This window comes from Hippocampus bargibanti, linkage group LG01 (assembly GCF_051943395.1).
Source record: "Hippocampus bargibanti isolate YZ-2025 linkage group LG01, ASM5194339v1, whole genome shotgun sequence".
NCBI classification, from domain to species: Eukaryota; Metazoa; Chordata; class Actinopteri; order Syngnathiformes; family Syngnathidae; genus Hippocampus; species Hippocampus bargibanti.
This window is the reverse complement of record NC_142734.1, coordinates 15,051,428-15,068,981: the sequence shown is the minus strand read 5'-3', so window position 1 is coordinate 15,068,981 and position 17,554 is coordinate 15,051,428. Positions and strand designations below refer to the sequence as shown.

The 17,554-nt window shown below is 43.9% G+C and overlaps 1 protein-coding gene across 4 annotated transcripts in view; it reads left to right on the top strand.

Moving 5' to 3' along the window:
* Nucleotides 1-17,554, top strand: part of agap1 (ArfGAP with GTPase domain, ankyrin repeat and PH domain 1) — an 86,716-nt gene that overhangs the window by 11,104 nt on the left and 58,058 nt on the right. For all 4 annotated transcript variants that reach the window (XM_088998797.1, XM_088998807.1, XM_088998780.1 and 1 more), the window contains 2 exons: nucleotides 13,529-13,587; nucleotides 13,666-13,753. In XM_088998797.1, coding sequence (XP_088854923.1) covers nucleotides 13,529-13,587; nucleotides 13,666-13,753 — 147 coding nt within the window. The remainder of the gene's footprint in view (nucleotides 1-13,528; nucleotides 13,588-13,665; nucleotides 13,754-17,554) is intronic.

Below are 17,554 nucleotides of genomic sequence, written 5' to 3'. Positions count from 1 at the left end.
ATGTATGGTCAAAAAACGGGCTCCAAGTGTGCATTGCCTGGCGCACTATCTTTAATTAATGAAGTTATGATGATAATAATCCTTGTCATTTTAGTTATATAATATTTTTGAAACAGAGAGGGGACACATATGTACAACAGACCATGAATAATCTATCTGATTTTTTTTGGCCACACAATTAATTTGTTATGCCATAATCATAAAGTGTTTCATCAAGGCACCTTTCGTAAGCATTTTTAGAAATGGAACAACCTTTGTTCAAAGTATTTAAGCTTCATCTCACTCGAATTGGAAAGGAAAATACATAATACGAAGAGGCCCTCTGTTTGCCAAATGGCGAGCAGAAAAATGATAGAGACGGGAAGTAGCCCGACATATGTTATTGATTTACTGAATGTGTGGTTGATGTCACACAATTCCTTTCTTTCGTTCTCAAGTGGCCTGATTTGGACATCAGAATCAGAATCAGAATCAGAATACCTTTATTTGTCCCGCAATGGGGAAATTTGCAGTCCACAGCAGCAATTGAAGAGGGATGGGGTTGGGGTGGGAGTGAAAGGATAGAAAACAAGATATTCTAAGCATAACAAAATAAAAATGTCAACTGTATACTGTGCAAATGTAGATGTGCAAAAACCGTTCTATAAACAAGACTGTACATAGTGCAGAATCAAGAAATGCATTTAGATATATTGCAACAACCCATATTTACAAGTGTCCAGTTTTTTTTTTTTTCACATGTGATCATTGGGAATTGTGAAGACTGACAGCAGTCGGTAGGAACGAGCGGCGGTACCTCTCCTTCTTGCAGCGCGGGTGTAATAGTCTCTGGCTAAAGGAGCTACCCAGAGCTGTCAGGATGGGCAGGAGGGGGTGGGAGGGGCTGTCCGTCATAGCTTTTAGTTTAGCTAGCGTCCGTCTGTTGCCCACCTCCTCTAGAGAGTCCAGCGAGCAGCCCACGACAGAACTGGCCCGCTTGACAAAGCGCTCCAGTCTTTTTCTGTCCCGGGTGGTGATGCTGCCTGACCAGCAGACAATGCCATAGTGGATGGCTGATGCCACCACAGAGTCATAGAAAGTCTTTAGGAGTGACCCCTGAACTCCAAAAGACATGCATATCTTTTCAGACTTGCGAGTGTGCATTTGCTGTCAATGCACAGATCAGATTGACCTGATCAATGCAAGTGTGAAAGAAACAAAATGCAACTAATTGATGACGTCTATATGCTAGTCTGTCAAAGAGCATGGATGGATGGATGGAGCATTTTACTCCCAATTCCGCTGTCTTTAAATGTACATGGAAAGAAGACTAATCTATTGTTAGTACAGTAAAGTCTCGTTATATCGATATCGGATATATCGATAGTCCCGGTTATATCGATACTATTTCTATGCACGCACGGAGAAAATTACATGCAAACAGGGTCGGATATATCGATAGTCCCGGTTATATCGATATTTTTTCGGACTCCCTTGAATATCGATATAACGAGACTTTACTGTATTTTATTAGAATATGGCACCACAGACCTGCAGCGTGAATATATTTTCCCCTTGTCTTTCATCCACCCAGTCATTCTTCTTGCATGTACAACTTTCCGTTCCCAGCCTGGTCTCCGATAAACATGATAGTTTGGTGCAGTGCAGTACTGCACTCACAGTGAACATGCCCCCAACACAAAATGCACATGAACTCATAAACAAATAAATTCTCTCAGAAATACACTGCTTCCACTCATTGATTTAGCATATCATCATCAAACAGTTCAAGTACACCCAATGGGTTGTGCATGATAATAGTATTTGTAAGTGAAAGTGCATTTTTTAAAATGTATTTCATTGTATACAAGTCAAATTGTAATTTATTTCTTGTTGTGATTAGACACATACATGGTTGAATTCTTTTTCAATTTGCTTTTTACTTTTGATTGATTGACACCACTTCATTTTTATCTACTTTGCAGCATTAAGTTAATTTGCGAGGAAAAATATAACTGTGTTCATATTGACAAATTGCATTGCTTTACCCAGCCTGAGAAAATATTAATTCACCCGTATTACTCTTTAAAAGTAACTTTGGCAAGATGTTTCAACAATGTATTGTTGACTTCCTGCTCGAATCCCAGTGGGTCACAGGACCCCGACTGCCTTCAGGCCTATGGGAAACACAGCCGCCACTCTGACATCTGATGCAGAAAAAAACATTTAAGTTAAGAGAATGTGACACTTGAGTGTCACAATGCTGGCGTTCGCAGCTCTGTCAGCCCCCGACCGACCTCAAAATCTTCCCAAACAGACCCGATGAATGCTGACAGGAAATCTGGCACGTGAGGGGCTTTTTCCATTGCTTGAAATGACTCAAAAGGGCTGATATTCTGTATGACAGCATTTTAGTGGTAATATGTTGTGACAGCATTCAGCTTACAAATCAGAGTCAATACAGTAAAGGCTAAGTTTTTCGATTGAGGCTGGACCGGGTCTTGAACTCATGACCTATGCACTGTGAAGCCGGCATGCTAACCATTTGACTACCTATATATGTGTTCTAAAAATATTTGATCAACGGCTGCATAATGTTGTGTTAAAGATGATAAGGCAATTTTTCAAGATTTTGGGGTGGTCAACAACCCTGTACCACACCTGAGTAGGTCAACCCAAAAAAGAAGAAGAACGTGTTAAAGAAGCTGCAGTTTCAAATAACTTGTTTTAAGATCCTTAATCTTAAATGTTCATAAATACATATTGACATACAGCAAAAAGTAGAAGAAAATGTTTTTTTGCTTCCAAAATGTAATATTTTTAGTCACATTATTTTGAAGGGTCACTGTGTTATTTTAGTCGTAAATAGTTCATTTGCATCCTCAGACATTTACAGCTGCCCTACAGTATATCCATCCATCCATCCATCCATCCATCCATCCATCCATCTTCTGCCGCTTATCCGGGGTCGGGTCGCGGGGGCAGCAGCTTCAGTAGGGAAGCCCAGACTTCCCTCTCCCCAGCCACTTCTTCCAGCTCGTCCTGGCGGATCCCGAGGCGTTCCCATGCCAGCTGGGAGACATAGTCTCTCCAGCGTGTTCTGGGTCGTCCCCGGGGTCTCCTGCCAGTGGGGCATGCCCGGAACACCTCACGAGGGAGACGTCCCGGGGGCATCCTAATCAGATGCCCGAGCCACCTCATCTGACTCCTCTCGATGTGGAGGAGAAGCGGCTCGACTTTGAGCCCCTCCCGGATGAGACTCCCTTGAATATCGATATAACGAGACTTTACTGTATTTTATTAGAATATGGCACCACAGACCTGCAGCGTGAATATATTTTCCCCTTGTCTTTCATCCACCCAGTCATTCTTCTTGCATGTACAACTTTCCGTTCCCAGCCTGGTCTCCGATAAACATGATAGTTTGGTGCAGTGCAGTACTGCACTCACAGTGAACATGCCCCCAACACAAAATGCACATGAACTCATAAACAAATAAATTCTCTCAGAAATACACTGCTTCCACTCATTGATTTAGCATATCATCATCAAACAGTTCAAGTACACCCAATGGGTTGTGCATGATAATAGTATTTGTAAGTGAAAGTGCATTTTTTAAAATGTATTTCATTGTATACAAGTCAAATTGTAATTTATTTCTTGTTGTGATTAGACACATACATGGTTGAATTCTTTTTCAATTTGCTTTTTACTTTTGATTGATTGACACCACTTCATTTTTATCTACTTTGCAGCATTAAGTTAATTTGCGAGGAAAAATATAACTGTGTTCATATTGACAAATTGCATTGCTTTACCCAGCCTGAGAAAATATTAATTCACCCGTATTACTCTTTAAAAGTAACTTTGGCAAGATGTTTCAACAATGTATTGTTGACTTCCTGCTCGAATCCCAGTGGGTCACAGGACCCCGACTGCCTTCAGGCCTATGGGAAACACAGCCGCCACTCTGACATCTGATGCAGAAAAAAACATTTAAGTTAAGAGAATGTGACACTTGAGTGTCACAATGCTGGCGTTCGCAGCTCTGTCAGCCCCCGACCGACCTCAAAATCTTCCCAAACAGACCCGATGAATGCTGACAGGAAATCTGGCACGTGAGGGGCTTTTTCCATTGCTTGAAATGACTCAAAAGGGCTGATATTCTGTATGACAGCATTTTAGTGGTAATATGTTGTGACAGCATTCAGCTTACAAATCAGAGTCAATACAGTAAAGGCTAAGTTTTTCGATTGAGGCTGGACCGGGTCTTGAACTCATGACCTATGCACTGTGAAGCCGGCATGCTAACCATTTGACTACCTATATATGTGTTCTAAAAATATTTGATCAACGGCTGCATAATGTTGTGTTAAAGATGATAAGGCAATTTTTCAAGATTTTGGGGTGGTCAACAACCCTGTACCACACCTGAGTAGGTCAACCCAAAAAAGAAGAACGTGTTAAAGAAGCTGCAGTTTCAAATAACTTGTTTTAAGATCCTTAATCTTAAATGTTCATAAATACATATTGACATACAGCAAAAAGTAGAAGAAAATGTTTTTTTGCTTCCAAAATGTAATATTTTTAGTCACATTATTTTGAAGGGTCACTGTGTTATTTTAGTCGTAAATAGTTCATTTGCATCCTCAGACATTTACAGCTGCCCTACAGTATATCCATCCATCCATCCATCCATCCATCCATCTTCTGCCGCTTATCCGGGGTCGGGTCGCGGGGGCAGCAGCTTCAGTAGGGAAGCCCAGACTTCCCTCTCCCCAGCCACTTCTTCCAGCTCGTCCTGGCGGATCCCGAGGCGTTCCCATGCCAGCTGGGAGACATAGTCTCTCCAGCGTGTTCTGGGTCGTCCCCGGGGTCTCCTGCCAGTGGGGCATGCCCGGAACACCTCACGAGGGAGACGTCCCGGGGGCATCCTAATCAGATGCCCGAGCCACCTCATCTGACTCCTCTCGATGTGGAGGAGAAGCGGCTCGACTTTGAGCCCCTCCCGGATGACCGAGCTTCTCACCTTATCTCTAAGGGAGAGCCCGGACACCCGACGGAGAAAGCTCATTTCGTCCGCTTGCATCCGGGATCTCGTTCTTTCGGACACAACCCATAGCTCGTGACCATAGATGAGGGTTGGGACGTAGATCGACCGGTAGATTGAGAGCTTTGCTTTTTGGCTCAGCTCCTTCTTCACCACGACAGATCGGTACAAAGTCCGCATCACGGCAGACGCCGCACCGATCCGCCTGTCGACCTCTCGACCCCTTTCACCCTCACTCGTGAACAAGACACCCAGATACTTAAACTCCTCCACTTGAGGCAAAATCTCCTCCCCGACCCGGAGAGGGCACTCCACCCTTTTCCGACTGAGAACCATTGTCTCAGATTTGGAGGTGCTGATTCTCATCCCAGCCGCTTCACATTCGGCTGCGAAACGCTCCAGGGAGAGTTGGAGAGCTCCACTTGAAGGCCCCAACAGTACAACATCATCTGCAAAAAGCAGAGATGCTATACCGAGGCTACCAAAACGGAAACCTTTAACGCTTCGGCTGCGCCTAGAAATTCTGTCCATAAAGGTTATGAACAGAATCGGTGACAAAGGGCAGCCTTGGCGGAGCCCAACCCTCACTGGAAACGGTTCCGACTTACTGCCGGCAATGCGAACCAGACTCTGACATCGGTCATATAGGGACCGAACGGCCCGTATCAGCCGCTCCTGTACCCCATACTCCCGAAGTACCCTCCACAGAACTCCACGAGGGACACGGTCAAACGCTTTCTCCAAGTCTACAAAACACATGTAGAGTGGTTGGGCGAATTCCCATGCGCCCTCGAGGACCCTGCTAAGGGTGTAGAGCTGGTCCACTGTTCCGCGGCTGGGACGAAAACCACACTGTTCCTCCTCAATCTGAGGCTCGACTTTCCGACGGACCCGCCCCTCTAGGACCCCTGAATAGACCTTTCCAGGGAGGCTGAGAAGTGTGATCCCTCTGTAGTTGGAACACACCCTCCGGTCCCCCTTTTTTAAAAGGGGGACCACCACCCCGGTCTGCCAATCCAGAGGCACTCTCCCCGATGACCACGCAATGTTGCAGAGGCGTGTCAGCCAGGACAGCCCCACAACATCCAGAGCCTTTAGGAACTCCGGTCGGATCTCATCCACCCCCGGGGCCTTGCCACCGAGGAGCTTTTTAACCACCTCGGTGACTTCAGTCACAAGGATCGGAGGGCCCACCTCGGAGTCCCCAGACACTGCTTCCTCCAAGGAAGGCGTGTTGGTGGAGTTGAGGAGGTCTTCGAAGTACTCTGCCCACCGGTTCACGACGTCTCGAGTCGAAGTCAGCAGCGCCCCACCCTCACTGTACACAGTGTTAGTGGTGCACTGCTTTCCCCTCCTGAGACGCCGGATGGTGGACCAGAATTTCCTCGAAGCGGTCCGGAAGTCGGCTTCCATGGCCTCACCGAACTCTTCCCATGCCCGTGTTTTTGCCTCGGCGACCACCGAGGCTGCATTCCGCTTGGCTAGTCGATACGTGTCAGCTGTCTCAGGAGTCCCACAGGCTATATAAGCCCGGTAGGACTCCTTCTTCAGCTTTACGGCATCCCTTACTACTGGTGTCCACCAGCGAGTACGGGGATTGCCTCCACGACAGGCACCAACCACCTTACGGCCGCAACTCTGATTTGCCGCCTCAGCAAGGGAGGTACGGAACATGGTCCATTCGGACTCAATGTCCCCCACCTCCCCCGGGACATGTGTATAGTTCTGCCGGAGGTGGGAGTTGAAACTCCTTCTGACAGGGGATTCTGCCAGACGTTCCCAACAAACCCTCACAACACGTTTGGGTCTTCCAGGTCGGACTGGCATCTTCCCCCACCAACGGAGCCTACTCACCACCAGGTGGTGATCAGTTGACAGCTCCGCCCCTCTCTTCACTCGAGTGTCCAAAACATGAGGCCGCAAATCCGATGATACAACTATAAAGTCAATCATCGAACTGCGACCAAGGGTGTCCTGGTGCCACGTGCACATATGGATACCCTTATGTTTGAATAAAGTGTTTGTTATAGACAATCCGTGTTGAGCACAGAAGTCTAATAACAAGACACCACTCCTGTTCTGATCGGGGGGGGGGGGGGGGGGGGCATTCCTCCCAATCACGCCCTTCCAGGTCCCACTGTCATTGCCCACATGAGCATTGAAATCGCCCAGCAGAACAAGGGAGTCCCCAGGGGGAGCGCTCTCCAGCACACCCCCTAAGGTCTCCAAAAAGGATGGGTACACTGAACTGCTGTTTGGTGCATATGCACAGACAACAGTCAGAACCCGTCCCCCCACCTGAAGGCGGAGGGAAGCAACCCTTTCGTCTACTGGGGTGAATCCCAATGTACAGGCGGCGAGTCGGGGGGCAATAAGTATGCCGACACCTGCTCTACGCCTCTCACCGTGGGCAACTCCAGAGTGGAAGAGAGTCCAACCCCTCTCGAGAGGGCTGGTACCGGAACCCAGGCTGTGTGTGGAGGCAAGCCCAACTATGTCTAGTCGGAACTTTTCAACCTCGTGCACCAGCTCAGGCTCCTTCCCTGTAAGAGAGGTGACATTCCACGTCCCCAGAGCTAGCTTCTGCAGTCGAGGGTCGGACCGCCAGGGTCCCCGCCTTTGGCCGCTGCCCAGCTCACATTGCACCCGACCCCTCTGGCCCCTCCCATGAGTGGTGAGCCCTTGAGAAGGGGGACCCACGTTTCCTCTTCGGGCTGAGCCCGACCGGGCCCCATGGGTGTAGGCCCGGCCACCAGGCGCTCGCCAACGAGCCCCATCTCCAGGCCTGGCTCCAGAGAGAGTCCCCGGTGACCCGCGTCCGGGCAAGGGAAAACTGAATCCATTTATCTTTTTCATCATATGGGGTCTTCTGAGTCGTACTTTGTCTGGTCCCTCACCCAGGACCTGTTTGCCATGGGTGACCCTACCAGGGGCATGAAGCACCAGACAACCTAGCTCCTAGGATCATTGGGACACACAAACCCCTCCACCACGGTAAGGTGATGACTCATGGAGGGGCCTACAGTATATCAATCCATTTATTAGTCAAAGTGGTACTTTTTTTACACTCTTCTTACCTCTATGTTTTTTCTTTTTTTACTAGCCTTTAGGGCCATCTCTAATCTCATTTTTGTATATGTCACTGTCCATTGAAAAATCGATATCTGGAATAGGCGTATGTTTGTGAGTGTGTAGTCAGTCCGTGTGTGACCTACATCCACTGCCATGCAGAAGTAATGTGACACGTGCACACAACTGATCAGAGAGATGATGGGATGATTCTCTTCTCTGTCTCCTGCATATTCTCAAGCACTCCTGCTGCCACACACAAAGCAATTTGACCACACTTAGCTTCCCTGTCAAGCAATTTTCTGGGATTCGTGATTCCATGAGTGGCTGACCTTCAGCATCCAGTTGTGCTGCGACTCCAAATTTGAAAGCCAAATGAACAACATCACCCCATCGCGGATGTAATATCCACTCAAAAATATTTTGTTTTACCACATGATCTTTCACGACATGATAGGATTCCAGGCAAAATTCAGTCGATTGCTCGCAGCATTGATCAATACATCCAGCATATGGAATATAAGTTTTGTATTGCATTCCATAAGTATATTAATAATGTAATTTTTTATTGGTGGCAAATAAGCAAATCGGAGAGTCGCTGCCACTGAAATGCATGAATGCAGGCAATGAACAATTAGCCTCACACTATCCGAAAGAGAGTGAAACATACAGAGGTAATAACCTCTTCCCTACTTCACTGATGATGAGATATCGGCCATATTTATCCAGTGGATGCCAGAGGTTATGTGGCAGTCAGAGTATATATGTTCATCTGTGTTCCTCCTCTCCCTCACCTCTTCCTCTTCAGCAATAAATTTGCGCTTGTACTTTGTATGTAGCTTAGATGGCGTTGAGCAGGTATGTCTAAACTATATGGCTTGGGGCCCATTTGCCACCCTCTGTAAAATAGAATGGTCTTAGTTTGTTGATGATGACTTTTAACCCAGCCCTTGTCTTCTTATTTCCCCACGCATCCCCACGCACCCCTTGAATAAAATAGTTTGGGCACCTCTGGTGTAAGGGCAGGCAAGAAACATATTTCATGCCAAAAAAACAACCCCCACCCACTTCGGTTCAAACAAGCATTAGCAACCTCCAACATCATCCTTCCAGTTACACCTGCAATGCAGGCTGACTGTCAAACCACCACCACTGCTTCATGAACACACTTGCCTGGCAGTTGCATTCTCTCATGTGTTTGTTTTTGTCTCCACACTTTGTTTTTTTCCATGTAATGACACGCTACTGGCATGCGAATAGTGCACCACAGTGATCCACCCCCTGCTGCTAAAAGCTCTTACTTTATATAAGGCGCAAATCCATGAGGTCATGTGATCACTCTCCCTTGCATTGCATATACCCTTGAGTAGCTCAACATTGAGATTGGACAGAAAATCCACCGTACTGTATAAAAATGTCTTTGCTTTGTATGGGTTAGTGTAATTTACATAAAGAACCAGTCACTGGCTAGCTGGTATCACGTTTGATTTGGCATGAAATGAAAAATGCTCACAGGGTGACAGCTGTGTCCGTGCAAAACTGGTGGGGAACATATATGTTGTGTGTCGACATGATATGTAGGTCGGTCAGTTTATTGATAAAATATTTATTTTATCAAATTAGTTTTTTGACATCCCATGAGAACTCATAATTGCCTTTTAATAGGACAATCTCTTATTTTGACTAAATTTGTTGTTGTGCGTGGCGTCTCTCATATTTAAAGGACAACCGACGTCTCCGGACAAGTTGTGTCCATAATTTGTAAAATGGCTTCAAATGACTTCAACTGGGCGTATTTTAATAAGATTCCACCGCATATAGCTATATTTTACATTTTAAGACTCGCTCTGAATATTCAGGAAGTCTTGTTTTTGAGTTGGTGACACGTCCGTACGTGATGTCATGAAAGGACCGCCCCCTGACCGAAAAAAGACACATTGTAGCAGAACTTCCATCACGTCAATGTATTTTGCTGTACATGTTTGGTCTGAGAACCGTGTTCCACCCAAAAGCCGCCAGAAGAGGGCATCCAAGCTCCATATAAGTAATTTATCAGCCCGTCGGAGGTGGCCACTGGAGGTCGCCATTTTGTGCCTCTTTTTTTTGGGTGAGATTTTCCCCCAATGTTGCCTCAAAATGGCACATATAATTCTTTAATCGATTGCAAACATGTATGCTTTCCTCTTCAGAACGATTTGAATTATAGTCATAACTGGATGTGTAACAAGAAAGCATATTCTCCAAATTTGAAGCCATTGTTTGGATTCTCCAGCAATGCAAGACGTCTTGGCGTGACGTCACGAACTGGGGGCGGGACTTTCTGAAAATGCCCAATTCGCAGCTCACTTTTTTGCAGATTTTGGACACTTTAAGTCATTTTTATTGGTGTTTTGCATTTTAATAAAAATATCATACTGCGTGTTTTGGGTATTTTAGATGCTGTAAAACGTTTTTCTGATGTCAGTTAAAAAACAAAAAAGTCACGTCGGTTGCCCTTTAAAGAAAGGGTCATAATTAAAAAAAATTTCCAGGCTTTCGATGAGGGCGGGTGAGTGATTGTTAATGTCAAAGGCTAAGCTCATATGATAATGCTCACTACTGATGAGTCAATGCTGCCTTAATTTGTCAAATGACAGTTAGCATAGAGTGCACACACTGCGTCCCGAGGGGAGGAACTGCCATTCATGTGGTTCGTTCTCTATGCGTATGTGCAGGTATGTGAGGGAGAAACTCTAGAATAACTGAAGTTACGCAAGTGCTTCCTGACATTTAAAAGGTTTTGAACTGGTTTCACTCTCTTCCTCTGTCTATGTGGGGTTGGTTGAGATAAGAAAACTAATTCACCTCACATTGGAGAATTCCTCATTCATAGCAGCAAAGTTGAAAGAAAGGAAAGGAAAAAAAATAAGTAGGAAAACTCCTCCAGGTTGCTCCAGGCTTGACTTCCGACAGCAAATGTTGCGTTAATGGAATATTTGCATTATTTCTGAGTGCAAATGGTTGTGTCCAATGTTCCCTCTAATTTTTCATGTGTCTGAGCAGACACACAAGCTCCCTGGGCACACTAAGGACCACTATGAGCCACATCAGATGTGTACGCTGTGGCCACACACCAGTATCACGCCAGTATCACGGCGCGTATGGGCAGGCCACATTTGCGCCGTTCTGGTCCGATTGGCTACGTAGTGTACGTGAACTGTACGGCATTATTGTCTGGACACCTGTCACTCATTGAGTTACATTGCAAAATGTGCGCTGCATAGATGTTCTTGTGCGCGGAGTATGTGCAAGCAGTGCGCGATTGCACACACGCGCAGTTTAGAGGGAACATTGGTTGTGTCTTCTCTTTTTTTCTCAGATTAGTGATCCTTTCACCCTCAGCAGTTAGCATCCATTGGTAGTACCATAGATTAAAAGAGTTCCCTTTGTTTCAAGTTGTGAGCTCTGTGTTAATCGGGGGTCTCAAACTCAATTGACCCGAGGGCCGCTGGAGGCAGAGTCTGGGTGAGGCTGGGCCGCATCAGGATTTCTGCAAGAAACACAGATAAAACATTGCAATGTTCTCAAAATCTTTATTTTTAACACACAAAAAATGAATTAAATGAATAAATGGAAAAATGAATACAAAATAAAAAAAACACAGGAAAACTAATTATTTTATAAGTTTCAAATGTCTGTATTCACAGTTCTTTAACCTTTAACTTTCTTAACAAAGAAAATATTGAACATGAACTGTCCTAAACATGGCTTCTCTTGCCTACTTGTTCAGTTCCACACACAAGTTTCATTCGTATCAATCATGCGGGCCACACTAACATTAATCTTTCATATCAAGGCGGGCCACAAAATATTCTTTTGAGTGGCAGCAGTTGGCCCGCGGTCCGCGAGTTTGAGACCCCTGGTGTAAATAGAAAACATTTATATATCAGATGACAAATGATTTGGGTCATGCGGATCTTTTGGGAACGAGGCGCGGTATTGTATTTAAATCTGTTGTCATCACAAAAGCATGTCATGAGCCATGTTATTCAGACACAGGGGAGATGATTAAAACTGAAAAAAAAAATACATGTTATCTTCTTTAATGTTGCAATGGTGCTAAAATGGGTACACACCAATGCAATTGGCCTTAAAAACAGGAAACAGCTGAATCAACATCCTGCTTGGCAGTGAGCACACAGGCAGGCATCTGTGAAAACCGCTATAATGTCCTCTGTGTGTTAGGATTCTCCTGGATTCTGTCCAGACTGATAGTCCCAAAGTGTGGAAACCTGGCCACAGTTACTGCCAGGAATTTAACAAAAAAATCATAATCGGAAAATGAAAACTGAGTTAAAAGACGCAAGTGCATCGTATCGAACAAAAGCATTCCACTTAAAATATATTGACAAATGTAAGATATCTTTGAAGGAAATGCCACATTTGAAATCCTGGCTAATACCATTTCATTAAAAAAATTAAGGCTGGCAACTTTCAACAAGGCTCTGGTTCTACCTAAAGATTTAGCGTACCAATATAAGTTTGAACCCTTGAAACATCTTGGCATGCAGCACTCCATAAATGATGGATCTTTGTAGGTCAATGCATTTTCTAGATAAGTCCTGGAATGGTCAGCTGAGAGTGCAAGTTGGCCGGGTTTCTACAGTACCTGGAGGGCTTTTAGCACATTGGCTCTGTCGCAGATTGCATCTGATAAATTAGTGAGAAGGTCTAAAGGGGTGTGGCCTACTGGCCTACTTAATGCTCATGCATCGATGCCTTGCCAGAATTCAAAAGGGGTAGAACATTTGCAATAGATTTTCACCAAAGGCCAAGGAGAAGAATTGTTGGAAAACTGTCATATTGAAGCGGAAATATAAGCACTTTGTTTTGACACCAATGGATGCAAAACTTAAATTAAAAACAAAAAAAATCTAAAGATGTATTTCTAAGCAGACGTTTAATTTTTTTTATGTAGCAATCTATTTTTTCCTTTGAATCACAGAAAATGAGTTGTACAGTGGTCATCCCCTGACCCAGCCTTTTAAAATATGAACCAAAATACACCCCATCCAAAAATACAAACAAAGTCCCATTCAACTTCTGAAATGAAAAGAGCCCTCTCTGTTTCAAACAGTGGAGACTGTAGATCGTCCAAAAATGCACGTCATGGAGGAATGAATGCACAGTGCACGTAATAGATTTGTGGTCTTAATGGCTGGAAAGTGAAGATATTCAACTCTTGTTGCTTTGAATCTGCTTGGTTTAGTTATGGTGATGGTGTGATGGTATGCATCTTCATTATATTTACGTTTCTTATTACAAGCCAAACTTCAATGAATTTTATCCACTTATGCTTCATTGATGGTGTTGTTCTGTTGGCTTGTTAATTAACAATTAAAAATAAAAGATTGAAAATGCAATGCAAATGTCTTTTTGTTCTTCACCCAGATGCATTTGTGAACAGCCAGGAGTGGACTCTAAGTCGTTCTGTGCCAGAACTGAAAGTGGTGAGTTCCTGGACATTACGGCAATCTGCTGCATCCAAACTGTTTCCTCTTAATTTACAAGATGCATTCTCCCAACAGGGCATTGTGGGAAACCTGGCCAGCGGCAAGTCAGCATTGGTCCACAGGTACTTGACGGGAACGTACGTCCAAGAGGAGTCACCTGAAGGTAATAAACAGCCAACAACTTCCATAATATGCCAAATTTAAGCTGTTCCTTTTTTCCTTCCACATACAATCCTGCTGCTTTAAATGTGGCATGGTTGATTGATGGTTTTTAAAATAATTAGCTTCATGCTACAAATAGATTTAGCAACAGTTTTAATGAAATTACAACACATGTGTTCCAGTGAAACTATTTGAGTCTGAGCTCATACTAAATCTTTATATCAGTTATTTGCACAATTCAATGCTTGAATGAGAAAGTATTTGTCCAAAACTGGCTGCATGCGAAAAGAGAAGCACCAAAATCAATAATCATGCAAATAATGTTGCATTAAATCGTGAGGGAGTCTTCACTGAGAATTGTTTTTGTCCATGGAAGAGTTCTTGTAAAAAGTTTCTTTTTGGACCGAAACACTCAAAAACTGGAACTTTTTTAGAGTGAAACTGCTGGCCTCTTGAACTGCTTTCTTTGCAACTCTCCTATGTTATAATGTGGAGAGCCACAGCTACTAAAATATTTTTTGGGGGGGTCGATCACACACCATTGAATCTGTCATTGCCGACGCTGCCGTATGCTATTGATATAGTTCCATATCATCAGCGGTGAATACGTTAAGGGGAGGAAAATAGTCGACAACTCCACTTACTCATCCGTTGTGAAATTTGTCAGTTGGTTGTCATACAGAGCAGCTGGTTATATGCCTGTTTCATGCCTCACCACATGTGCGCTAACAGGAAAAACGAGCTGTTAATGTTTTGTTTTGTCTTCTCTAAAGTCAATGATAGCGTAGAAAGGTGATTAGGGGGATGAGTAAGCCAAGTGTTTCCATGCAGTGGGAGAGGAAGAATTTGTGTTTTCCCTTGTTTTGTTTTATTTTGTTTGCTATATGACGGACATCTATTTAGACATTGGCAATTGAAGGGTTATTTAAAGGACAACCAACACAATTTTTTTTGTTTCCTAACTGACATCAGAAAACGCATCTAAAATACCCAAAACACGTAGGCTAATATATTTAGTCAAATAAAAGACACCAATAAAAAACACTTGAAGTGTCCAGAAACTACTTCAAAATGAACCCGGAAATGGCCAGTTTCAGAAGGTCCCGCCCCCTTGTTTGTGACATCACATCAAGACGTCTTGCCTTGCTTGAGAATCAAAGCAAGCTTTAGATTCGGATGCTTTCTTGTTACTCATCCAGTTATGAATATGATTTAAATAGTTCTGAAGAGGAAATCATAAATGTTTGCAATCGATTAAATAAGTCATTCTGTGTCATTTTGAGGCATCTGGAATGAAATGTAGCATCCCAGAAAGTGCACAAGATGGCACCCAAGCTCCGTTGGAAATGGGCTGATTTGTCTGCTGGGAATTTGTGTCAGCTCATATCAAATAGTAGTCTTGGTGCAACACACAATGATTCACCATCGCGTTATTCATATGTTTTCCTTCTAATTTAGCCATCAACACGGATCAGCACGAAGTTTTCAGACCAAACAAAGTACCCAAAATGCATTGTGTGTCGCTTTCTCGGTCAGTGACAAGACCTACCGTGACGTCACGGTAGGTATCGTCACCAACTCAAAAACAAGACTTCCTGAATATTCAGCGCGAGTCTTAAAACGTAAAATATAGCTACAGTAAAGTCTCGTTATATCGATATTCTCGGGAGTCGGAAAAAATATCGATATAACCGGACTAGCGATATATCCGATCCTGCGGCATGTAAATTTTCTCCTGGCGTTCATAGAAATAGTATCGTAATAAGCAGTACTATCGATATAACCGATATCGATATAACGAGACTTTACTGTATATGCGGTGGAATCTTTGTCAAATACGCTCAGTAGAAGTCATTTGAAGTCATTTTACAAATTATGGACACAACAGAGGCCTCAGTTGTCCTTGAAAGCAGTGGTCCCCAACCTTTTTTGCGCACACGGACCGGTTTAATGTCAGACAATATTTTCACGGGCCGGCGGATAAATACAACAAAATAAAATGATACGACAGGCATGGAGACTGTTTTTTTTCTTTTTCTTTTAAATACAGTAAAGTCTCGTTATATCGATATCGGATATATCGATAGTCCCGGTTATATCGATGCTATTTCTATGCACGCACGGGGAAAATTACACGCAAACAGGGTCGGATATATCGATAGTCCCGGTTATATCGATATTTTTTCGGACTCCCTTGAATATTGATATAACGAGACTTTACTGTATAATAATAAACGTCAACTTTATTAGCAGAGTCCTGGTAACATCGCGCCAACAACAACATATGTAACAGCGTCTCTGCCCCTGAACGCTCTATGGTCACCATGGTAATGTTTAAACGTGCCTTCAAGATACATCACAAAAACAAGTACAAAGCGCATGAAAAATACAACTCACTACAACTGAATCGGTGGGACCCCTGAGCTTGTTTCTCTGCAACGAGACGGTCCCATCGAGGGATAATGCGAGACAATGACACCCAAAGTGTCTTGCTTATGTCCAGTCTACTCCATAGTTTTGTTTTGGTTGCTGTCACTGCAGAAAACCCAGCTTCACACAAATAAGATGTCGGAAATGGACGGCAACAGGGTTTTCAGTGCTGTTGTGGCGATCACGGGGTATTCTGCCATCACTTTAATCCAGAACACCGACAGAGTTGTTGTCTCAAACATACTTTTAAGTCTGCCATCATTTGCGAACTCCAGCAGTTGTTCTTCCTCTTGCATAGGCATGCTGGATTCACCTGGTTTGTCGACAAATGGATTGTGGATCCATTCCCTGGCAGTTTGTGGGTCTTTTGTGGCTGGGAAGTTGCGCTCGAACTCTTATTAAAAGCAAAGACAGGTGCTCGTGCATCAGTTGGGGGAATGAAGGCTCACGCTCAATCTCCTCCAAAAACCCCGCCAATGTTTGAAACATGTCAAATACACTGCTATTCACGCGCCGTCCCCACAAATCCAGTTTGTCTTTAAATGCAGCTACTTTATCAGCCAACTTGTAGACAGTTGTTATTTTCCCCTGAAGTGACAGATTGAGTTCATTGAGCAGGTTGAATATGTCGCACAAGTAAGCTTTGCGACCCGGAAATGCGTTGCAAGCGGTGACTTTTCATTTAAAAAAATAAAACATAGTTCGGACTCAGATAATAAATAAAACAGAAATTATATCAATTATTTATTTTTTCTGCGCGGCCCGGTATCAAATGACCTACGGACCAGGACCGGTCCGCGACCCGGGAGTTGGGGACCTCTGCTTTAAAGGACAACCGACACCATTTTTTTGTTTCATAACTGACATCAGAAACACGTTTTATAGCATCTAAATTACCCAAAGCATGCTGGCTGATATTTTTAGTCAAATGCAAAACACAAATAAAAAACTTAAAGTGTCCCAAAACTGCTTCGAAATGACCTCGGAAATGGCGAGTTTCAGAAGGTCCCGCCCCCTTGTTCGTGACCTCACGCCAGGATACTCCAGACACAAAACAATGGCTTCAGAGAGTTCAGATTCGGAGAAGATGCTTTCTTGTTACTCATCCAGTTATGGATATGATTCAAATAGTTCTGAATCAGAATCAGAAAAGAATCAGAAAACCTTTATTCGTCCCACAAGAGGAATAGCATCAATGTTTGCAATCGATTAAAGAAGTCCTTCTCTATCAATTTGAGCTGTCTGGACTCCAATGTCGCTCCCAGAAAATGCACAAGATGGCGCACAAGCTCTGTCGGAAATTGGTTGATTTGTCTGCTGAGAATTTGTGTCCACTTTTATGGTGTTACCGCAATTGGTAGTGTTGGTGCGA